Here is a 25938-nt window from a genome sequence, read left to right as displayed (position 1 = left end):
GCTGTAAGAGCAGTAAAATGAAGCTCGAAAAGTAGGTTCTACGGTGAATATAGTGCATGGCCAGACAGCGTTGTAAATATCGCTGCAGCGATCCACTATACTCACTGTAGGACTCATCTTTCGAGCTTAATTTTACTGTTCTTACGGTGCTGTAATTGTCGCTTGTCTCGCCGTAGCCGTAAAACAGTTTGCTCAGTATGCTGGAACGTTTCTACGGCCTACAAGTTTACATCAATAAAGCGTTCATAGACATTGATTCTGCGATATAGTCCAGAAAGCCACTGCGCATTCGCTAGGAAAAATATTCTAATTCAGATTTTTTGCACAATCTTACTCAAAAAGGACCCCTTTTAACAAATTTGCATGTTGCCAAGACCAAAACTGGGTCAAAAAATTTTTAAACGTTTTTTTTGTTTTTTTTTTCTAAAATTAGTTTTTTTGCATGGAACAAAGTTTTTTTAGGTTTTTTGGATGATTTCAAACAGAAAAGATCTTTAGTGACTTTTCTCTAAAGTTGATAGTTTTTGACATATAAGCGATTAAAAATTGAAAAATTACGAAATCGGTCATTTTAACCCTCAAAAACTATGTGAAAAACTGAAAATTGGAATGTTGCCAAGGTAGGTAGATATCCTTTAAATATCGATTGATGAATTCCGGAAGAGTTTTTTGCAACATAATATTCAAGACTCATTTGTTTTTTATTTGCTAATCAAGCGTGCGCGAGACTATTTTCCACCGTTGTATGTGCATACAGTATGGTGCAAATGAAAGGAATAAATTCGTTATTTCGTAAACCGGCGACTTTACGAAAAAAACCCGAACAGGTCAATTTTTATTTTTAAGTTATGATATTGTGGCATATATGGTATACTGGTGACGTCATCCATCTGGGCGTGATGACGTAATCGATGATTTTTTTAAATGAGAATAGGGGTCGTGTGCTAGCTCTTCAATTCTCTACTCAGTAATATAAACATTTACATAATTATTTATACAGGGTGTCCAAAAATTTTTTATTAAATTAAATTATTTGACAAAAAAAGAAGACTGTATGTAATTTATTTAATTCAAAATAAAATTTACTGCTTTCACAAATCAAAAAACAAAGTTTATTTCACAAATAAACATTGCTTTTAGCTTAAGGCTATGGGTACATAAATCTCAAATATTTTACGTGTATCCCCACTTTATCTGTCTTTACACGGCAAATTACGTGTAGTAAAATTCACACTGGTATGGATATGTAAACATTACTAGAATGTCATTCTACTTGAAAATGTCATCATTAATTTAAAGAGATGGCTTTTGAATCTTCTTGGATAACTGTTATTTTTATAATTGCAAATTATTAATTCAGTTAATAAATGTGATAATTTTTTCACTAGCTATGTATTCAATGATTGTAATAATTTATTTGTACAACAAAAACTAATACTCAATCGAGAAAAGAGAAAAAGTGTTAAAGTGATTTTTTAATAATATATTGTTATGGAACGCTTACAATTTTGAACATCTTTAACAACAAAATACTTGGATCAAAGAATATATTATCCTGATGTATTCTCTGCTTGGATCTTCCTCAAATAATACACAATAAATAACTTTTTATTAAGTTCACGTCTTAAATCAATTATTTATCAAATACACTATATATCAATAATATTTAATCAATAACTCAAAATATTCCCGATGCAATGTCAAATATTTAAAATTGTCACTGATTGTCAGTGTCTGACTGACAATATATGCTGACAATATTATATTCGGCTGAGTGCGTTGTAAGACAAAGATAGATTTGGAAAATATTACCACGGCATTGTGGTCATTTTTTTCGAATCCTGAAAAAACCAATAAATATTTTTGAAAAATTTAAACGCAGAATGAAGGACTAAATTATTACCGAGGGCCGAAAGTCCCTTAGAATAAATAAAAAGTTTATTTTGAATGAGATATTTGAAATTAAAAATCACACTCAATTTTCTCTTAGTTTTTCACCCCTGTAACTTATTAAAATAAACATTATAGAAGTTCTCAGGGACTTTCGGCCCTCGCTAATAACGTAATCTTTCATTCTGCGTTTAAATTTTTCAAAAATACTTATTAGTTTTCTCAGGATTTGAAAAAAATGAATCCCCATTTGAATAGCATTGCAGCCGGAAATACGTACCGATCCTCTTAAATTAAATGTTCAAACTTCCAAGAGGCAGGTGGCTGGTGGGAGCTGGCTTGAACATATTTAATCGAAAAGCAATGTTTATTTTTGTGAAACAAACATTTTTTACTTTTTGGGTAACAGTAAAATGTATTTTGAATTAAATAAAGTACAAAGATTCTTCTTTTTTTCAAATAATTTAATTAAAAACTTTTTTTGGACACTCTGTATAAATAATGTAAATGTTTATATTACTGAATAGAGAATTGAAGAACCTTTCAAATGAGCTAGCACACGACCCCTATTCACGCCCAGATAGATGACGTCACTAGTATACCTTATATGCCACAATATCATAACTTAAAAATAAAAATCGACCTGTTTCGGGATTTTTCCTTAAAATCGCCGGTTTACGAAATAATGAATTTATTCCTTTCTTTTGCACCATACTTTATACACATGCAACGGTGGAAAATAGTGTGGCGCACGCTTGATTAGCAATTAAATAACAAAGGAATTTTGAAAATTGTATTGCAAAAAACTCTTCATGGCTTTATCAATCGATGTTTAAAAGAATATCTACCTAGCTTGGCAACATTAAAATTTTCAGTTTTTCACATAGTTTTTGAGGGTTTAAAATAGCCGATTTCGCAATTTTTCAATTTTTAATCGCTTATATGTCAAAAACTATCAACTTCAGAGAAATGTCACTACAGACCTTTTCTGTTTGGAATGATCCAAAAAACCTAAAAAAACTCTGTTTCATGCAAAAAAATAATTTTAGGAAAAAAACAAAAAAAAAGTTTAAAAAATTTTTGACCCACTTTTGGTCCTGGCAACATGCAAATTTGTTAAAAGGGGTCCTTTTTGAGTAAGATTGTGCAAAAAATCCGAATCTGAATATTTTTCCTAGCGGATGCGCAGTGGCTTTCTGGACTAATAAAATTCTCTGTTGGCGAGTAGTTTAATCAATGACTTGATCGCCACTCTTCAATCGGTGAAACTGGCTACATGTGCAGTTCTGTATGAAGTAGGTTAGGCCTAGATAAAAAGACGAATGTTTTTTAAGGTCTCGCTTCCAAAACACTAATGATGCCGTTACAAGGGATGCTTTGTAAGTTCATCGATAACATGTTTAAAAGTCCAACTTATGATAATCCATTCCAATTTATTTACTGTGTTTTGACCTACGAAGCATGTCCGCTTGCCCAGTCCCTCACCTAGCTATCCTATTAGCATAAGTTGGACGTTTAAACATGTTATCGATGAACTTACAAAGCATCCCTTGTAACGGCATCATTTAACTACTTGTAACGCCGACCTGAAGATGATCTAAATATTGTAGAGATCAAAACCGGTCGTCGAAGTATTATTAAATGATTGTGAGTAAGTCTGTGTTTCTTTACTTCAAAAAACATATTACTTAACTTGTGTCAGCTCAAAATCGCTATCAATAAAATTTGCTTCAAAGAAACTACTCTTACAACAGATAAGTTAATTGGGATAACATTTCATTCATGGCAACTCTCAGCCGACAACTTCCATGGCTTACTGAGGACGAGTTTTTTTTGGAATCTGATGATAATTTTAGAATCTGCCACTTTTAGTTAAGGAGAAGCAAGATTGGTTGCGAATTGCGACTGATTATACGTTCCTACTTTATTATATACGCCTAAGATAATTTTTATTTTGAGTTTTTATTTTATTAGTTTGTAATAAAAAGCTTAAATAATAAATGAACAAAAAACAAACATTAAAATCGTGTCTTTATTTTGATTCCACATTTTGCTGATCTTCGCTGGATCCAACTGGATTCAGGCCAATCTTGCAAAAATCCAGCTGGACTGAAAATGCTGCTGGATTGCAATCCCTAGAGAAGTCTATGTCAAAAAAATGGATGCTCTTGTATGATTATATATGTAGATTATAATTCGTCGACTAACTCAAGTGGTTCATTTTTAATGTCTATTTCACTTGTAATTTCGTATTTCACCCGACATTTTTTCATATGAAACCTCAAATTATTCAAGGATATATATCCTTTGTTACATTTAATACAAAAGTGGCACCTCTTGCCAGTATGTGTCATCAAGTGACATCGATAAGCACCAGAGTGAGCAAACCTCTTGTTACAATACTCGCAAACATATGGTTTCTCCCTCGTATGAACTCTTTGATGTATCTTCAACGTATCTTTTTTGGAAAAGCCCTTGTTACAAATGTTACATTCGTATGGTCTGAAGCCTGTGTGAGTCAGTTTGTGTCTATTCAGTTGGCTTGTCGAGCAAAAAGTTGTTTTGCAAATGTCACAATCTACTGAACAATCATAACCAAGTTCTTTGTGGTTGGAGGAGTAGTGTCGAAGCAATCCTGACTCAGTTTGGTATACTTTAGAACAAACTACACAGGGGTGTGTTTTTTCTTCTGTTCCGCTGTGTTTTTGCTTTATATGGACCCTGAGGGATGAAGACAAAGGATAGCTATGGTCACACTGATCGCATTTGAAAGGCTTATCACCAGTGTGCATATTTTCGTGTTCTAATGCACTTCTTGCATATTTGAACACCTTGTTACAAACCTTGCACTCAAGTTTCGGTTTTCTAAAAAAAAGGTGTCATTAAAAATACGAATTTATGTATTTGTTTACTTATTTTTGTCATTAATATACTCTAAAAGTTATAAAAAGCTTTAAAAGCAAACAAAAATAAACTGTGTGGTTACAAGTAAAAAGCAACAATTTTCAAAAATGTACTTTTATCGATTAACATCAACTTTTGATCATGTATATGATCGCACTAAGACAGCAATACACGAGAAAGTGTGAAGCATGGACCTTGAAAATATCTACTGTTAACTGCTTAGATACTTTTGTAATGTGGTTGTAGAGACGAACACTACAAATACCGTGGATGGTTAGGCATATAAATGAAGCAGACGCAACAGTGTAGAAGCTACTCGTTAGTTGATTGATAGCGTTAAATCCCGACAAATAACATTCCTTGGACATATATAGTCGAGGAAATGAAGCTGGAAAAATGGCAAAACCTCGCAATTTTTTCGTCCAGCATCGATTTGTACAAAAATTTGGGATTAGGCTCATTTCATCCTCTAGTTTATTTTCTATATTAAGCCGTTGTACGCTTTTGGTTTTTTAAGGGTGAAAACCACCCCTAATTGTAAAAAATGATAAAATAACATTTTAAACTTTAATATTGTCAACATTTGCTTCTAATTAGTTACATAATGATTGTTTTGTGCTTTAAGATATAATATCACAATATTTCAACCCTTAAAACCACCTTTGTTGGATCTAATATGAAAAGTTTACTTATCCTACAAGAATAGTTTCGGCTTGCATCGATTTACATAAAAATTTGAGATTAAGATCATCTCACCCTGTACTTCATATTCTATATCGGGTCTCAGTGAATTCGTAACTATTTTAATCCCCCATCCTAATTACAGGCCAACTCGTAACTCTGGCGCGCAGGTAATTCTTCGATAACCCAATAACTACCGGTGAATAAGTAACTTTCATTTTTAAGTAAAGTTGATAATTTAATACCGGTATTCCAGGTATGTACCTGTAAAAATTACTCTCTTTGAAGGTGGTGTAAAAGGTATTCATCATTTATGTATTGTCTCTTGGAAGAGTTACTAGAGAAAATCCAAATAAATTTTGTGAAAATGACTGAAATTCTTGTAACAGATAACAGATTTCGTAATGAGTGCACGTGGGTGTAAGTTATTGGTGGTAAATAATTTTAAATTTCAATTAAAGAAAGTGCTAAAAAGTGGAAAACATTTATGGTACTATTCTGCATCTGGTTGCAAGGCAACCTGTTATACCGACGGAATCATACGGCCTGCTATCATACGGCCCCTATTGTCATTTAAAAAAATCATCGATTGCGTCATCACACCCAGATGGATGACGTCACTAGTATGAATAATATGCCAAACAATTAGATATAATTTAAATGTCCTGTTTCGCGATTTATCTCCAGAGTCGCCCGTTATTTATTCCAACTCAAACGTCCTCACTGTATTTGTTTATAAGCCAAAAAATTGTTTATAACTTTAAAACAGTGCTGAGGCCGCTTAGATAATCCGATTTTAATTCTGTAAAGTGTATTAGATAGGTAGAGAGCCTCTTTATATGTGAAAAAATGAGCAAACTTCTAAATGGTCTACTTTCTGTTCAAAAAGTTTTTAAAAAATTTGAACTTTAAAAAAAAATTAGATTGCAAAATTATCAGGTCGATTTTCATAAAATTTGGTGGACTTTTGGTGGATTTAAGTATGTTATAAGTATTTTCTATGCGAATTACGAAGGTTCTAAGTGCAACTAAAGTTGTTGAAAAGCACTGAATAAAAAGAGGCTTATTTTGCCCCCTTACTTTGTATTTATTGCTATTCTGCAGAAAGGGTAATAATTTAAGACATTTTTAACTAGTCGTATATCATAAAAAATTCAAATATTTTTATTTTAAGTCCCTACGACTTTGCTCCAAAATGAATCGTTTTTAAGTTATAAGCAAAGAATGTAGAAAAAAATTAACGTTTTTCGAAATTTTTAAATATTTTAATTTTTTTATTAAGGTTCCGGGCATATTTGAGAAGGAGCATAAGTCAATTATTATTATTGAAGTTGTCACCTAACTTTATCTGCAAAAATCCGAATGCCACCTCGCACATCCACAAATAGACGTTTTTTACAGATCCGCCCTGGTCTATACATATAATATTGTTTCAATCAAAAGAGATTTCAGTTTTTGTTATTTTTTTATAGGTACATATAATACACAACATGTTTTTAAGCAAACCAAGAACCATTCGCTTACATAATAATATGCTATATGGCCCGTGTTGGCTTAATCCGTTACTGTTCAAATTTATTTCTTACCTTTTAACCTAATAACCAACAACTACCTGTGGTATTAGAATTAAACAATGGTTTCGAATTCACCTGTATAAAGTTGCGAGTTGGTCAGGTAGTAGAAAAGTTACGAATTGGCCGGTGTACATTTTGATTTAAAAAAGTTTGTCATTAAGAGTTACGAGTTGGCGCGTTTCCTCTATATCATGTTCAAGGGCGTTGATTATTTTTAGGGGTGTAAACTACCCTTATTGTCAAAAATTATATAAAAACATGTAAACTTTAATATAGGTAAAATTTGGTTTTGACTGGTTAAATAATGATTGTTTTATGCTTTAAGATATAATATCATAATATTTCAACCCTTAAAAACCACCTTTAATAACATTGTGTGTGTGTGTGTGTGTGTGTGTGTGTGTGTGTGTGTGTGTGTGTGTGTGTGTGTGTGTGTGTGTGTGTGTGTGTGTGTGTGTGTGTGTGTGTGTGTGTGTTTGGCATTACACAAAGTCTATTTGCCACAGACTATAAGTAACGTAAGAAAGATCAAATGTCTAATTTCGTCCTAATCACAAAATGAACTAATATGTCATAGACTCTTTTATCAAATGAAGCAAGGAGTGCTGAAATATTTACTGGAAGAGGAAATTTTATATTATTTAATTCCGTCATTAGTTCCAATGTTTCAAGATATTTAGTGCAGTCGAAAAATATATGGTTTAAGTCACCTATCGACATATTATTGCAAGAACATAAAGGCGAATCTATTATATTTATTTTTTGTAAGTGTGCCGGGAAACGACCATGATGTAATTTCAACCTAGTAATGATTGAAAAAATCGCGTCGCTTAAGTGGAATTGGGCAGGACACGTCGCCAGATTGCCAGACAACCGACGGACAAAACGTATTGTCGAGTGGAGGCCGCGAGAAGAAGCACTACGGAGCAGAGGACGCCCACTAACCAGATGGGCCGATGATTTGAAACATGTTATCGGTAACTGGATGCAAGCCGCACAAAATAGAGATAAATGGAAAGAGCTGAGGGAGACCTATGTCCAGCAGTGGACGCGTATGGGTTGATTATGATGATGATGAATGATTGAAAAATATCGTCTGGATACAGGGAAGGTGAGATGAGGAATGTTCTTTGGCAAATCTCTATGTATCCTAGTGACTTTGCGATTTTTCACTAATACTTGTATATAATGATTCCCAATCGCTTCTGATTTTATTTCTGAAAATCGCTAAAAGATCGTTTGCGTCTGTTTCATAGATAATATTTTCTAAATGGCACGCGTCCTTAGCTGCTATATCTACATGCTCATTGCCAATAATACCAGCGTGTCCTTTCACCCAAATGAAACGAACTTTTTTGTCAAGCTTTCCCAGATATTGAATAATTTTCCTTATGTCATATATTATAATGTTCTTATAATGTTTTGTTGGGTGAGAAAGTAATGCCAATAGTACTGACTGAGAATCTGTCAAAATAGCAATTTTCTGAACCTGATTTTCTAAGCACCATTGCAGCGCTCTTTTAATTGCTAATGCCTCGGCTGTAAAGATAGAAGTAAAGTCCGCCACACGATGCAGCTGTGTATGACCAGTGGATGGTACATAAAAGGCAAAACCCGAGCTGTCCCTAATAACATTGTAATTTTTATAAGTAGACAATTTAATAGATCTATGCAGAAAAAAGTAGAATTAAAGAATTACAAAAACATTTATTTACACAAAAATACGAATTTACAAATATGTAAAAATACACATACAAATAGTTTTTTATTCATCCAGTATACGAACCGGCTCTGTGGTATTATACAGGTACATTGAAAATGCTCTATAAGGGGACTATTCGAATTTTTCGAAAAAAAAAAAAATTAGTTTTATAAACATAGCTCCTTCATTTTTGGCGATAAAAAGTTGAATAGTGATAAGACTGTGTAAATTAAATTCCGTAAGATCCCTTAATTTTTAAGTGAGGTGGGTTTAAAGTGCTCGAATAAGGGGATGTTTGCTCGTAAATAGATGTTTTAAACAGCTATATCTCGCTAACTGTTCACTGTAATGAAAATCTATGCATAAGGAAATTTTAGCTATTAAAAAAGCTACAATTTAGTAGCCTATCATTTTTTTCTTATCTCCAGTATTTTCGGAGATTTTTGAAGAAAATCCTAAAAAATGCAAAATTGCAAAATTATCAATTTTTCTTTAAACTCCCATTTTTCTAAAATTTGGCCTTTTAAATGTGTCAAACTTCTTGGGTGTATTGATAATATAAATATAAGAGGAATTACAGAAAGGCGAAGACCAATTTTTAGTTACAACGGTAGGTAGGGGGTTGTTTTCAGTTTTTTTCGTAGGGAAAAATAGGAACCGACTTTTTTACCATAAGTTGCTCAATTTTTATGCTAGAAACTTTTTATTGTTTTTTTAAAAGATCTTATTGCATGCTTGAAAAAACATCATGCAAGTTTTCCTAGAAAAATGCAAAATTTTCCCGTTATTTGGCTTTGATTATTTCAAATTATGCATTTGACGAAAAAAGCTAACCTTTAACATGCCGTATCTCGGTTTGTATTGGTCGTAAAAATATTACAGAAAAACAGGTTCGTTGGTGTTACTAAAAGATGCAATTTTGGTATCTACAGTTTTTTTGATTAAATGCATATTTTTCGGGTTATTCTCAAAAAACCCTCTAAAAAAGTCGATTTTACCGTCGAAAAACTGTTACTTTTAACCACGAATAACTCGAAAAATATTAGTTTTACGAAGAAAATGTAAAAAACATTTTTTTCTTAAAATTACTTTTTACATCGATTCACATGGTTAAAATGTAATAAAAAATTCCCATCCCCGAGATGGGGTGGCAACTACCCCCAAGGTTTTAGCGTACAGCAGCATGATATAAAAAATGATCCTTGGACTATTCCCTACCTTCTGTGAAAATTTCAAGTAAATCCATGCTGGATGAAAAAATTGCGAGCCAAAATGCTTCATTTCCTCGACTAATAATGAAAGGAAAGAAAACAGTATAAGATTCTTCAACTAATTATCACGGACAAAATTGAAAGGCATAAGGGAATTGATAGAAAACAAGTCTCGTGGTTAAAGAATGTAAGAAAATGGACTGTAATACGGAGAGTCGAATAGACCATCCGCACATTGGTCAATCGAAGACACCTCTCGAAGTTCACGCGTCTTGCTAGTCTTGTGCGAACACTGCGACACACTAGTCGATTGCTCTCTGCACTCTAGTCGATTCAGTTTACTCACATCTTCCAACCAAGAAGAACGCATTTTTTATATATCAACCAAAACGACTATTTCAATCTGTGAAAAGTACGGTATTGTTACATTTTTAGTATAATTTGTACACAATGAGCATTATACAATTAAAGGTATTTTTCTACTTCCCCCACGAATTTTATAAACGCCAAGAAAGAGAAGTTCAATGTTTTCAGAATTTATATTACAAACAATATATTTCCACAAAGCTACTAGTACTACATACAATCAATGGAAACGTGCGTCTCACTCGAACTTTCTCGTGCGCTACCGATCGCAAGGGACGAAAGTCGTCCAATCGAGGAGATTTGCAATCCTAGACGACCACTAAACGCCCCTAAAGACGTCTACGGAGCTTAACGTCTGAAGGAACTTGAGTGTTGGGGAGAGACCTACGCAACTTGACTCGAATCGATAACTTCGTGCGTCGACCCGTGTGCGGAAGTTCTTGTATGATTATCTAGCTCACTCATTTCCACCTAACTCAAACGGTTCAGTTTTAATGTATATTTCACTTTTAATTTCATCTTTCACACGACATGTCCTCATATGGTTCCTCAAATTACCCGATGAAATATATCCTTTGTTACAGTGAAGACAAAAGTGAGACACCTCACCAGTATGGGTCTTCAGGTGATATCGATAGGAACCACCATGAGCAAAACTTTTATTACAATGATTGCAAACATATGGTTTCTCCCCTGTATGTACTCTGGTATGCGAGTCCAAGGAGTCTTTTTTGGAAAAACTCTTGTTACAAATGTTACATTCGAATGGTCTGAAGCCTGTATGCGTCAGTTCATGTCTATTCAGGTGGCTTCTTCTGCTGAAAGTTTTTCCACAAATGTCACAAGCTACTGTATAATCGACACCAAGTTCTTTGTGTTTGGACGAGTAGTGTCCAAGCAATCCGGACCGGTTTCTGTATTGTTTAGAACAAATTTCACAGCTGAGCATTTTTTCTTCTTTGATGGTTTTGCTATGCTTGTGCTTTATATGGTCCCTGAGGGATGCAGACAAAGCGAAGCTACGATCACACTTTTCGCAGTAAAATGGCTTATAACCTGTATGCAAATTTTCGTGATCTAAAGCGCCTTTTGTATATCTGAACCCCTTGTTACATATCTTGCACACAAATTTCTTTTTTCTAAAAAAAAAATTGATTAAAAATACGAATTTATGTATTTGTTTACGTACTTTTGTCATTACTATGTTATAGGCCTGGATCCCGCGTACCAAAAAAAAGTTGATTAATAGCAAGCTGAAAATTTGTTAATAACTTAACGGTACCTAGTCGGATAAACTTTGATGTACGGGAACACTGGAACAGGGGAAGTTTTAATTGTGGAACAGTTTAAAAATTTGGAACGTAAGATTACGAAGACGTCCCATGTATTTTGTCGGACAGAACATCCAATTGATTTGTTACCCTTTCATTAAACTCATGCAAAAATCAGACTGCTATTACCAACCAACATGATTCCTGTTATTTGATATGTTCTTCGTGTTTTACTCATTAAAATACCCAGTTGTTGATAAACACCTATCTGATTTTTGCATGAGAGTTTAATGAAATGGTTACAAATCAATTGGAAGTTCTGTCCGAGATAATACATGGAACGTTTTCGTAGCTTGACCTTCCAAATTTTTAACCTGTTCCAGTGTTCCCATACATGAAAGTTGGTCCGATTAGACACCATTAATCTACTAACAAATTTTCAGCTGGCTATTAATCAAGTTTTTTTGGTACGCGAGATCCAGTTCTATTATAAAAAATATATGCATTAAAAGCAAACAAAAATATACGGTGGAGTTACAAGTAAAAAGCACTAACTCATCAATTTGCAAAAATGTATTTTGATCGATTCTAACATCAACTTTTGACCACGTTTATATTTTTAACAAATATTATAAATATTATAATATTTGTTGACTACGAAAAAGCTTTTGAGATTATAAGTCATCAAAAAATGTAAAAAGCCTTAACAGAGTGTATAGATCATCGCGTATCGCTATATAAACATGATTAAATACATCTATCAAAATGCGACAGCAAGCGTGAAACTGGCAGATAAACAGACCAACGCATTTAAAATAAAACGGGGAGTGCGACAGGGAGACACAATTTCGCCAAAATTGTTTACATTATTAGAGCATATGTTTAAGAACGCAAATCTGAGTGAAAAAGGAATTAATATCAACGGAGAAATACTTAGTTATTTGAGATTCGCTGACGATATTGTTCTTTTTGCTGACAGCATCGATGATGCAGTATCGCAACTGGAGAAACTATACCTAGCCTCCTTACAAGTTGTATTAAAAATCAACCATACAAAAACGCAAATCATGACAAATCTTGTGTTAAGCGAAAAGATTTCAGTAAATGGCATACCTATTGAGAAACCACCTCTTATAAGTACTTAGGGCATGAGATACGCATAGGACGAGATAATCAAACGTGCGAACTACGCCGCCGCATAGGAGTCACTTGGGTGGCATTCGGAAAGCTGAGCTATGTCTTTAAGTCAGAACTGCCTATGTGTCTCAAAAGAAAAGTCTTTGATCAGTGTGTGTTGCCAGTACTTACCTATGGTGCAGAAACTTTAACAATAACCAAGAAAGTAAGAAATAAAATTTGTGTTGCCCAAAGAGCCATGGAATGCTCAATGTTAGGCATTTCTCGTCGGGATCGAATTACGAACAGGGAGATAAGACGGAGAACAGGAGTGACGGATGCCATATGAATTATGACCCTAAAGTGGAAGTGGGCTGGACACATAGCTAGAATGTCGGATAACAGATGATCGTCATTGATGAATCGCGCGCGACGACAGTAATCGTGTATTGAATGATTGCTTCCAACTTCTTGTTGATATAACAATAGGTTTGTTCGTGCAACGATCAGCAACCGTTGCCAACCATCAGACGCATGCGCGTTCGTAGACTACGAACGCTAACTGTTAACTGCGCATGCGTCTGATCGTTGGAACCGTTGCTGATCGTTGCACGAACAAACCTATTGTCAAAAAGACTAAGTTTTCACTCTAATGGCATATAAAAGAACATAATGCTATTCTACACCCCACCAGATAAACCTATTGTCACCGTATTTTAAAATCAATAAATACAATTTTGGTTTTTTTTTACAGATAACTGCCAAGGGGAAGTCCTTCGAACCAGAGCAAAGAATAGAATACCATTTTATTATTTTTTTATTTTGATTTAATTCTATGTTGGGATAAAAAGAATATTTTTTTATGTCAAGTAAACCTGCGGTTTACTGAGTCTGTTGTCCGAAAGACTTAGAAAGAGTTCTTTGACTTCTTTTACCTTGTAGTTGCGCAATACATAATAAAGTTTTTCATTTAATATTTTCGATCAGACTAAGGTCTGGAGAACTGAAAGGTCAGTCTAGAGTTTAGAATCTTTATTATGCCAGTTGTACTTTTTAAAACAGCTCTATAACAATGACAAGTTAACTGTATCCATAAAATTTTTTACAAATAATTCATAACATCAAACACACGAACATTAGAACGAAATAAGACAACATCGCAACACATGTTACAGGAGTGATAGCATTGACCACATGACTTGTATGTTTCATATCAACATTCATGTTTCATTCGCATCAACAATGTTGTTGCAAGTTATTATTGTGTCTTCTTAAGATCTGGAGAAATAATGGGAAAATGCTGAAAATGTCCTAAACTCTTCTTATTCTTTAGGTTCTGGCTGTTTCATTTGGAAACGGAAATACTTGAATGGTGAATAGAGGTCACTGAGGAAGTTCTAGATATACCACATGTATTGCCCACCGATTTTTCTAGCCAAGTTACAGAAGGATTTCCTGGCTGAAAAATCTACGAACGTGGTTCAACACAACCACTACAAATCTTTTCAGAGCAGCAGTGTGCAAAGTGCAGATTGCCATGATGGTCGCCAACATCCGAAACGGATAGGCACTACAAGAAGAGAAGAAGTTACAGAGTGTTTTATTGATTTTGTCCATTTCTTTCTGGGTCCACAACCTTAGCACCACCTTGTATATATTTTTGATATTTGGTACACATAATGTAGAGTTCTCCCAGTTCTTAAAATTTTTGCAAATAGTTGAAATTTTCTACTCAAATAATTTAAACGAATCTATAATCTTAGTTTTTTGTGCTCTTGTCAAATGTGCAAACTGATTCTGAAAATTTCAATATACAAGGTATTGTTTCAATGTCACAACTACCTTATATTTTTTTGTTAATCTAGACCTTGATTTTTCTTGTAATTACTAAGTGGATCATTCCAGTGCAGCAAATAAGTATGGATTATTTTTAAAATCAGTATTTATTCATTATATATATATATATATATATATAAATAGATGAAATAGAGAATGTGGAAAAATCCCCTTACGAACAATTCACACATCCATATTTTTTTTTTTTTTTTTTTTTTTTTTTTTTTTTTTTTTTTTTTTTTTTTTTTTTTTTTTTTTTTTTTTGGGATTTTTCTACATTCTCTATTTCATCTATTTGATTTCGTACGAGTGGTCGTTAAACCAATAACCTTGGATCTTTGGTTCACTGAGTGTGTTTCAAAGATCTACATCTTATATATATATATATATATATATATATATATATATATATATATATATATATATATATATATATATATATATATATCAATCGGTTTTAAAACGTCTTGCGACGTTGTCCGATGCCTAATTTCCATGACACTCTATCATCCCATTGGCCCTCTCTAAGATCTCTTGCGCTCATCGCCTTCGTTACTCCCTCTCTCCAAGATTTCTTGGGTCTTCCTCTCTTTCTGCGGTTTGGTGGTACCCATTGCATAATTATTTTAGGGAGTCTTGAGTTATCCATCCTCTGGACGTGTCCGTACCATATCAGCTGTTTTCTTTCTATGTCTGTTGTTAGAGAGCCGTCAACCCCCATTCGCTGTCTTATGTCATCATTACGTATTCTCTCTCTGCGTGACACTCCTACTGATCTTCTAAAAGCGTCCATTTCTACTGCCTCCAGTTTTCTTCTGTTGTTTTCGGTTATCCGCCAAGTTTCTGCTCCGTAAAATAGACTGCTTTTAATAAGAGATTCGTAGATATTGTGTTTTCTTCTTTTTCCTATTTCATGATTCCACAGTACGCTGTTTAGACAACCTATTGTTTTTCTGGATTGTGTTATTCTTCTCTTTATTTCTTCATCATCTTTCCCCGTTGTGTCAAAAACGATTCCTAGATATGTGTAATGGTCGCAGGGCATGATGATTTCATTATTTTCTAATGTGATGTTCGATAGTTCGGTACCTATTGGCAGGTATTTTGTTTTTTCTGTATTAATTTCTAGTTCCCACTTTCTATATTCTTCTTGTAATTTCCTTGCCATGTACTCTAAATCATCTTTATCGTTTGCTATAACAACCTGGTCATCAGCAAACTGCAATGTATATAAGCAAATCTCTCCAAGGTCTACGCCCATGCCTCTGCATTTTCGTTTCCACTCTTTCAATGCTTTTGCAACATATATTTTAAATAAGGTCGGTGATACACAACACCCCTGACGTAGACCTTTATTAACCAGGAAGCTTTGCGATAATCTGTTTCCAGTTTTTATTTGTGATGTTGACCCTTCATTAATGTGATGATTTATTCATTAACTTTAATAATTTATTATTAAAAGTTAATAACACCTGCGTTTTAATCTCAAGATTCTTAAAAATTTCAATATAATTCTAAAATTAAAGTCGATAAATTGTATGGCCAAAAAATTGAAGCGATCCATTACTCTTAACATATTAACGGACACGCTTCACATGTAGCCACGTCTTCTTATGCAGTAAAGAGTAAATGATTTCATATACAGTCGTGTCTGTAAATGTGTTAATTTTGTGTGCTCTTTTCAAATACAAAAACGGATTTTGAAAATTTCAATATACAGGGTGTTGTTTCGAGGTCAAAATGACTGTATTTTTGGTAATCCGTACCTGGATTATTCTTATGATTAGTAGTTAGGTGGTTTGAGTTCTAAATAGACAATATCTCTATCAACTATCAAAAAATTATACAAGGTGATTCTAAAGTTATGAATCCAGAAAAATGGACAAAATCGATAAAACTCGGTTATAAAAATCGGTGGGGCAATAAATGCAGTATATCTAGGATCGTCTCAGTGGCAGCTACTTACCATTCTAGTATTTCCGTTTCCCAATGAAAAACCCTGTATAGTTCGTTATTCTCCAGCTAATTGAAACGGTTCACTCTTAATGTATATTTCATTTGTAGTTTCGTATTTCACATGACATTTATTCATATGATTCCTCAAATTAGCTGGGGCTATAAACCCTCTTTTGCAGTTAACACAAAAGTAGGCTTTCTCTCCCGTGTGGGTCTTCAAGTGATATAAATAAGGAGCATGTTGAGCGAATCTTTTGTCACAGTAATTGCAAACATATGGTTTCTCCCCCGTATGGACTCTTTGATGTGTCTTTAGCTGACCTTTACTGGAAAAGCCTTTGTTACAAGTGTCACATTCGTATGGTTTGAAGCCTGGATGAGTCAGTTTGTGCCGAATCAGTTGTTTTATTGAGCAGAAAGTTTCTTCGCAAATATCACAACCTATTCTGTAATCATAACCAAGTTCCTGGTGGTTAGAAGCATAGTGCCTGTTTAATCCTGATTCGCTTTTGTATTCCTTAGAACACACGATACAGTTGTGCATTTTTTCTTCTGGAATAGTTTTACTGTGTTTTCGATGTATATGGTCCGTGAGGGTTCTAGACAAGGGATAGCTGCAACCACAGTGTTCGCAACTGAAAGGCTTAGCACCCGTGTGCACATTTTCATGTTCTAAAGCACCTTTTGGATAGCTGAACACCTTGGGACACATCCTGCACTTAAATTTCTGTTTTCTAAAACAAAGTTTTTATTAAAAATACGAATTTATATATTTGTGGCAGAAGATAATTGCACGAAAAATGGTTCACAATTAGGTTCGAAGACTACCATCCAAATGGTAGAAATTGTGACGATAATATAATTTTATCGTCTACAGTACGCCAATGTATTAAGAAAAACGTGTTTTTATACCGTCTCTGATAAAAGACGGAACGAAAAACTTAGTTTTATTATTCTCGGTGGTACGTTTAACGGGGATAATAAACAACAACAAGGTATAAGAGGTGAGTTAGGTATATCCCGACCATTTTTCGAAACCCTCCAACCCTCGTCGTGTTGGTGCGTTAAACGATTTCGACGGTTGCATTTACCCTATCCTTATCCTTACATGCCTGGCGCGATGAGCGAGACGTCCTTTCCTTATACGTCCATTTCATATTAATAAATAAATGTAATTCTTAATCCACGGGATCGCCGGTATTATTTAATCAAATATCGTCACATCCACCCGAACCGAAAGTCCGATACGTTGATTGTAAATATTAACGAAATTAACGAGTAATTTATTAACGAGTAAGCGAACCTTGTCTTTGACTGTATTTTGTTACACGAGAGCATCACATTGAACGAGATCATCACAAAATAAATGGAAGATTTGTTTAACAAAAATGTAGGAAGATGAACAACAAATTAGGATAGCAATTTTACTACCATTTAGAATTTAGAGAGTAATAAACAATGTAATACCACTAACGTGGGAAATAAGTAAAAATTATCAAATAAGTAATTTAAGAGACTACAGTAGCGCGTCATCAAAAACGGAAAACGCGGTCCAAGATTGCGGCTTTAATTTTGAATATTTTGTCGAGATATTTGACACACATATTCGTAATATAGTAAAGAATGGCGGTACAGAGCCCCATTTGAGAAATATGTTAGTACCTATGTGGAAATTACTCTATAACTAAATACAATATTAAAAAATGAGCCTGTACCGCCATTAAGAACAAAAAAATACGCTTTCTTCAAATAAACTTTTTTATCCCATGTCTAGATTTTGTGTCATATTGGAACTACTAAAAATTTTTATCTCTAAGAAGAAATCGAATATATAACTAAATAACTAATTAGTGAACATAGAGAAAGTGTCACTGTCATTTTGACAAACCTGCGTTAAATTTCTGTTCTGTTATCAGAACAGAATTCTGTTCTGCTGTATCGATATCTGTTCACTGCTTATTTTAAGAATTCGTTAGTGTTGATCCATAGGGAAGTAGATGCCATCCTTTCTTTGTGAACCTCTCACATAGGGAAGTAGTGTTTATTTTATAATTAGGTAATGTATTATAGGTTTGTGTAATGGAACTAAGTTGTTGGACTATTTGAAAAAATAGATTATTGTGAGTTTTACTTATAGGTAAGTATATTTACGTAAAAATATTTCGAATTCTAATGCGAGTATATAAAGTTTTAGGAATCAATAGTTTAAAAAATGGAAAAAGTTCTATTTAAAAAAGGGTTCAAAACTAGGTAGAGAGCTTTTGGCGCTCTATGAACTAAATAAAATGACGGCTCCTGTTTCGCTTCACAACTAAATGATTATTTATTATTATATATATATATTTCGTGCAAATACCCATGTTAGCATAAAATTTTCAGCCATTTTGGTTTATTTTTATAAATATTTATTTAATTGATGGATTCGACCGTTACTTGATGGAAGTTCATTTTATCTCACAATAAAACACTGAAAAACGTTTGTTTTTCTATACTTCCACAAAATTTATTACAACTATGTTATTACTACAGCTGTTTCGGCAAAGTGCCTTTCTCAAGTGATATATTTTACAATGTGTTTGCCTTTTTAAGTCTTTAACTGAAGAGGTTGAGGAGTGGGGAGCTGTTTGTCTCGAGTTGGTCATTCAGAATTATATCTGTATTTTTCAATTTATTAATTTCCATTGATTCTAAAAGTGATAGCTTAAGGCCTTTATTTTGAATATGTAGAATTTTAAACTCTTCATTGAAAGAATGATTATGATCTAGAAGGTGAAGTGCGTATGTAGAAGTGTCTGTTTTTCTATTGTTGAAAGCCCTTTTGTGTTCTGCTATCCGTTTGTCAAAAGTTCTGCCAGTTTGACCGATGTAAGTTTTCGGACAGTCACCACAAGTTAGTTTGTACACACTACTCTGTAGTTGCTTTCTCTTTCGGCTTTTATTGTTTTTAATATGTTTGCTTAAGTTGTTGTTAGTTCTGAAAGCTGGTGTTATTCCTTTCTTTTTTATGTATCTGGCACAAAAAATTCCTATGACAAAAAATAACTTCGAGACAGAACTAAATATCATTAGACAAATAGCAGTAAACAATGGCTATAACGAACAAACAGTTAACAACATTTTAAACCAAAAACTCCATAAGAAAGCCTTGAAATTAGTGTATCCACCACCACAGAAAGAACCCAGTACCTTCTGCTCTCTCACATATACTGGCAAAATAACAACAAAAATAGCCAGATACATAAAAAAGAAAGGAATAACACCAGCTTTCAGAACTAACAACAACTTAAGCAAACATATTAAAAACAATAAAAGCCGAAAGAGAAAGCAACTACAGAGTGGTGTGTACAGACTAACTTGTGGTGACTGTCCGAAAACTTACATCGGTCAAACTGGCAGAACTTTTGACAAACGGATAGCAGAACACAAAAGGGCTTTCAACAATAGAAAAACAGACACTTCTACATACGCACTTCACCTTCTAGATCATAATCATTCTTTCAATGAAGAGTTTCAAATTCTACATATTCAAAATAAAGGCCTTAAGCTATCACTTTTAGAATCAATGGAAATTAATAAACTGAAAAATACAGATATAATTCTGAATGACCCACTCGAGACAAACAGCTCCCCACTCCTCAACTTATTCAGTTAAAGACTTAAAAAGACAAACACATTGTAAAATATATCACTTGAGAAAGGCACTTTGCCGAAACAGCTGTAGTAATAACATAGTTGTAATAAATTTTGTGGAAGTATAGAAAAACAAACGTTTTTCAGTGTTTTATTGTGAAATATTTATTTACTAATAATAGGCAATAAGTTATCTACGCAAAATGGGAGTACAGCAATGGGAAATAGCTGCTCAGGACCGACAACAATGGAGGGAAATAGTAAACGCGGCCAAGACTCACATAGAGTTGTAGAGCCAAATGATGATGATGATGATGATGACTAAAAATACCCTGGGCGGCTAAGCAGACAAATAAACTAGTTTTCAACAGAGGAATAGCTATTCGTCATCTGACTGACAGAGTCACATACAGGACAATAGTAGATAGATGAAGAGATATATTTATTGACAATTCTTACATAGTAAACAGTACATAATATAGATAGAAAATAACTAAGAAATAATACAAGAACACATAATCTAACGTATACAATGAAAAATGGAAATATTAAAATAACAATTCAGTTAAGCGTCGATGGCACGGGGCGAGTTTGCAAGCTGCTAGCGAACTCGCTAGCTTGTAGTTTGTAGAGTAGCCCCGTGTCATAGAGCTTTTTTCTATTACACCAGGGAAATAAGGCAAAAATATCCCATGTTCGGGACACTTGAGCAGCCAGGTTGCAAATAAGTTTTTTGGGTACTATATACCTAATACATTATAAATACAAACATGCCTGTGACAGTTTGGACGAGAAATTTAGTTATTAACAAATAAGGGTCAAAATTGAGAGTTTTTTCGTTTAAATCGCTACAGGTAAAAATAGGGTAATTAAATGTCTTATTTATAATATATTTCTTTAAGTAGATGAGCCAAGGTTTAAAATAGCGTTTTTTGAATTTTGGTCCGATTATTTGTTGCTTCGGATAGTGCAAAATAAAACTAACATTTCGAAAATAAAAAAATTGCTATAACTTTTGCGAAAATGAATTTAGGACTTTCATATTGCATGAAAAGTTGAGTCAAACAGTCCATACAATGCACAAAAAATTTTAAGACGATGCGTCGATTAGTTTAAATTTTATTCAATTTGTTTATCCCAAAGAGCTTTTTTTCGCAATGTTATTGTTCAGAAAATAATAATGATACAAGCAATTCTGTGAAAACAACATGAAATAAGAATAGTCGTATTTTCAACTCGTTTAAAAAAATGATTAAAAAGTCATTTTTATCACTCAGAAAACATTTTACTAAAATAGAGTCATTTTTGGCTTATAAACAATGTGAATAACTTTGTTAATATTGAATGTAGGCTAAAACTACAATAGAATTTGAAAAACTGATATTTTTATACGAATTTTCAAAGATAAACTTTTCGCCTAAATAGGTTAATTACGGTCAAAGTTAGCCACTTTTTTATTTAATTGACGGCTACTTTGTTTACAACAATTAAGCAACCTAACTAGAGCCATTTTGAAGTTGAAGATATATAGGTTATATGTAAAAGTTTAAGTAAACTTTGAACCTCAACAGAGTGGTTAATAAAGCTTTAAAAATAGCGTTCGAACGGAATTAATTCGTGGTCGGTGGAGGGGAATTACTAAAATACGTGCACTCAAAAAATGAAACTGATTCTGCAAACATATGCTGCGATTAATATCGCTGGAACTTGTTGATGGCTTTTGATCATAATTTTTTTAATTTGTATGTACTCGTAGTCTTATAGAGTACGTTAGGTACACTCAACCCCATCTAACATTACAAAATGTTAGGGGGAACTCCCCTTATCACTCAGGGATATGAAAAATGGATTACGACCGATTCTAAGACCTACCGAATATACATATATAATTTCATAAAAATCGGTCAAGCGATCTCGGAGGAGTATGGAAACTAACACTGTGGACAGGAGAATTTTATAGATGCAAATATATAGATGGTTATTAACAAATAGGGGTTGGTGATAGAAGAGTGAAAATTAAGGGTTGTATGTATTTTTTAATTCTACATCATATAAAATTAAGGTAAATAATTCTGTAAAAAAAAATAAAAAAAATGTCAGGGGGGCAACCCCCCTTATAACTTATGGGTATAAAAAATAGATTAAAACCTCTTCAACGTCCTACAGGATAAACGTGTAAAATTTTATAAAAATCGGCCAAGCCGTTTCGGAGTAGTATGGTAACTAACATGTTAAAACTGTTACAGGAGAATTTGATGTATATAGAAGTAACTGCGAATTAAATAATAAAAGTGGCTAACTTGGAACGTAATTAACCTAGGCAAAAAGTTCTTTTTCTGAAAATTCGTATAAAAATACCAGCTTTTGAAATTCTAAAGTATATATACTCTATAGTCAATATTAACAAAGTTATTCAAATTATTTAGAAGCCAAAAATGACTCTATTTTACTAAACTTTTTTCGGAGTGATAAAAACGACTTTTTAATGATTTTTTTCAATACTTTAAAAATATAACTATTATTCTTGCATGTGGTTTCCACAGAATTGCTATGTCATTATTATTTTCTGAACAATAACATTGTGAAAAAAAAAGCTCTTTGCGATAAACAAATTGACTAAAATTTAAACTAATTGACGAATCGTCTTAAAATATTTTGTGCATTATGTGGAATGTTTGACTCAACTTTTCGTGCAATATGAAAGTCTTAAGGCAATTTTCGCAAAAGTTATAGCACATTTTTTATTTTCGAAATTTTAGTCTTATTTTGCACTTTCCGAAACAAAAAAGGATCTTGGCTGATCTACAAAAAAAGAATAGTATAAATAAGATATTTAATTACCCTATTTTTACCTGTAGCGATTTAAACGAAAAAACTGCCATTTTTGACCCTTATTTGTTAATAACTAAATTTCTCTTTCGAACTGTGACGTGCATTTTTGTATTTATAATGTATTAGGTATATAGTACCCAAAGGCAGAGGAGCAATATAGAATGCTAAGGAGGGAAGAAAAGAAAATACATCGCAGAAAAAAAAGAGAAGACATAGAAAACGAACTACAAGAAATTGAAGAATTAAATAAACCAACCGAAACCAGAAAATTCTACCAAAAACTTAACAAAATCAGAAAAGAATTCAAACCAAGAACAATGATGTGCAGAGACAAAGAAGGATATATAGTAACTCAACAGAGTGAAATACTACAAAGATGGACTGAATTTTTCAAAGAAAAGTTTGAACAAAACGGAGATCCACTATACGATGGAATTATACTGGATCGAACGGATACCAGAGAAACACCCCCCCCCCCAATCAGTAGCTGAAATGCAAGAAGCAGTTACCAGACTGAAAAACAACAAGTCACCTGGATTAGACAATATTAGCGCAGAATTAATAAAAGAAGGCGGAGACTCCCTATTGAATGCGAGACACGAAATAATAGTGAATATATGGAACAATAAACAACTGCCACAAGACTGGAATACCGGAGTAATTAATTATTCCACTACATAAAAAGAGAGATCAGCTTGAATGCAAAAATTACCGGGCAATAACGCTACTGACTGTGGCATATAAAATACTGTCAAATATTGTCTAGGAGCGATTGAGACTATATGCGGATTAAATAGTTGGGGGATATCAATGTGGTTTCTGCAGGCAGAAGTCCACAATAGATCAGATCTTCGTCTTGAGGCAAATCTTGGAAAGACTAGTGAATTTACTATAGACACACATCATCTCTTCATTGATTTTGAGAGTGCTTATGATAGTATCCATCGAGAATTCCTGATCCACGCCCTGAAAGAGTTTAATATTCCAACTCAACTCATTGATATAGTAAAAGAAACACTTAAAGTACAGAGCCAAATTCGAATTCAAAGCGCACTAACAGATACAATAAATGTTAGAACGGGCCTACGACAGGGAGATGCCCTATCCTGTATTCTATTCAACATCACATTAGAGAAAATAATAAGAGAGTCAAAAGTCAACACCAGAGGAACAATAATAACAAAAAGTGTACAAATATTGGCATTTGCAGATAATGTTGATATCATAGCTAGAAGCAAAAGAGAAATAATAGAAGCATTTAATCGATAGAAAGAGCAGCACAAAACAGTGGCCTAAATATTAATGAAAAAAAAAACCAAATACATGAAGGCCAGCAAATCGACAGGCCAAAGAAACCTACAGAATCTGACAATGGGAGACTATAACATCGAAAGCGTAAACAATTTTACATATCTAGGTTCACTAGTCACAGCAGATAACAATGTCAGCGAAGAAGTCAACAGAAGAATACATATTGCTAATAAAACATATAATGGACTAATTATACATCTAAGATCTAACAACGTCACGAAAAAAACCAAATGCAAAATATACAAAACCCTGATAAAATCGGTCCTTATATATGGATCAGAGACATGGACACTGTCGAAAAGCGATGAGAACTTATTAGGTACGTTTGAACGAAAAATCCTCAGACACATATATAGAAAATGACGTATGGCGCAGAGGTATAATTTTGAACTATTGTAGCATACAATGAACCCGACGTCATAACATCCATAAAGATCTGACGTCTGCGCTGGATGGGCCATGTTGAACGGATGTTGGAGACTGAAACACCAAAACATATAATGAGGCAAGCACCATTAGGGAGAAGGTCAAAGGGAAGACCCAAACTTAGATACATGGAACAAGTGGAACAAGTGGAACAAGATCTGAAAACACTTGAGATTACCCACTGGAAGAACAAAGAAAGTTCCTTGCTTTCCTTTAAAGCAAGGAACAGAACAGAATGGAGGAAAATCCTAGAACAAGCCAGGACCCAAAAAGAGTTGTCGAGCTACTGATGATGATATAGTACCCAAAAATCCATTTGCAACCTGGCTGCTCAAGTGTCCCGACAAAAACCTTATTTCTCTGAATTATATCTGCTAGTGGCTATCAAATTGTAAAAAATGAGTCACTCTGTGTTCAATCACGTCGTTTATTGAGTTGAAACTTTTCTCGCAAATGTCACACTCTGATCTATAATCATAACCAAGTTCGTCTTGGTGGGAAGCATAGTGTCGATTTAGTCCTAAATAGGTTTTATATACTTTACAACAAAGATCACACCTGTGCACTTCTTTTATAGGTTTGCTGTGTTTTCGCTTTATCTGATCCTTGGGGGTTGTAGTCAACCTGTGCGTTTCCTCTTTTATAGGCTTGCTGTGTTTTCGCTTTATATGATCCTTGAGGGTCGTAGACAAAGGATAGCTACAATCACAATGTTTGCAACTAAATGGCTTAGCGCCCGTGTGCACATTTTCGTGTTCAAAAGCAGCTTTTGGATAGCTGAACATCTTGGGACACATCCAGCACTTAAATTTCTTTTTTCTAAAAAAAGTTTTTATTAAAAATGAATTTATGTATTTGTTTACTTATGTTTGTTATCAATCTGCTATAAAAGACATAAGATGCTTTAAAAACACACAAAAATATACCGTGGAGTTAAAAGAAAACCTGTAATGATATGATGCCCACAGCTGGCGATCGGCAGGTCAACCGTAGAGGATCTAAGGAGTATCCATGCTGGCGCATTCCCTCTACATACCACCACTAGGAGAATGGCTAAAAGAGATGGGAAAGGATAAAAGAGATGGCACCAAGAGCGTATTTAAGACGAGCGAGGAGAATCATAAAATCACTTCTTCTTGACGTATTGAATCAAGAAGAACTCAAAACGGCAGAGATGCAACGAGTTGAGTTGGGACTTTGCCGAGGTGTGCGTCTCGGTATTGATAAGGCAT

At 33.8% G+C, this 25938-nt stretch overlaps 2 protein-coding genes across 2 annotated transcripts in view; both read right to left on the bottom strand.

Annotated features, from left to right (window-relative positions):
* LOC114325017 (uncharacterized) overlaps window positions 1-13939 on the bottom strand; it is a 78876-nt gene extending 64937 nt beyond the window's left edge. Inside the window, exons 1-3 of the mRNA XM_050660901.1 lie at window positions 13851-13939; window positions 10790-11467; window positions 4279-4755 (exon numbers count right to left, since the gene is read on the bottom strand). Of these exons, the coding sequence (XP_050516858.1) occupies window positions 4279-4755; window positions 10790-11467; window positions 13851-13939 (1244 nt within the window). The remainder of the gene's footprint in view (window positions 1-4278; window positions 4756-10789; window positions 11468-13850) is intronic.
* Window positions 13940-16562: 2623 nt separating this feature from the next.
* LOC114325016 (zinc finger protein 394-like) lies at window positions 16563-17219 on the bottom strand. The gene has a single exon (XM_028272941.2). The coding sequence runs from the start codon at window positions 17217-17219 to the stop codon at window positions 16563-16565; it is 657 nt and encodes a 218-aa protein (XP_028128742.2).
* Between the last annotated feature and the right edge of the window lie 8719 nt (window positions 17220-25938).

This window comes from Diabrotica virgifera, chromosome 9, assembly GCF_917563875.1.
Source record: "Diabrotica virgifera virgifera chromosome 9, PGI_DIABVI_V3a".
Taxonomy (NCBI): Eukaryota; Metazoa; Arthropoda; class Insecta; order Coleoptera; family Chrysomelidae; genus Diabrotica; species Diabrotica virgifera.
Note: the sequence above shows the minus strand (reverse complement) of the source record. Positions and strands in the feature narration are given on the sequence as shown.

Excerpts from the sequence above, each read along its gene's own strand:
- LOC114325016 (XM_028272941.2), bottom strand. The coding sequence starts at position 17,219 with ATGTGTCCCAAGGTGTTCAGCTATCCAAAAGGTGCTTTAGAACATGAA.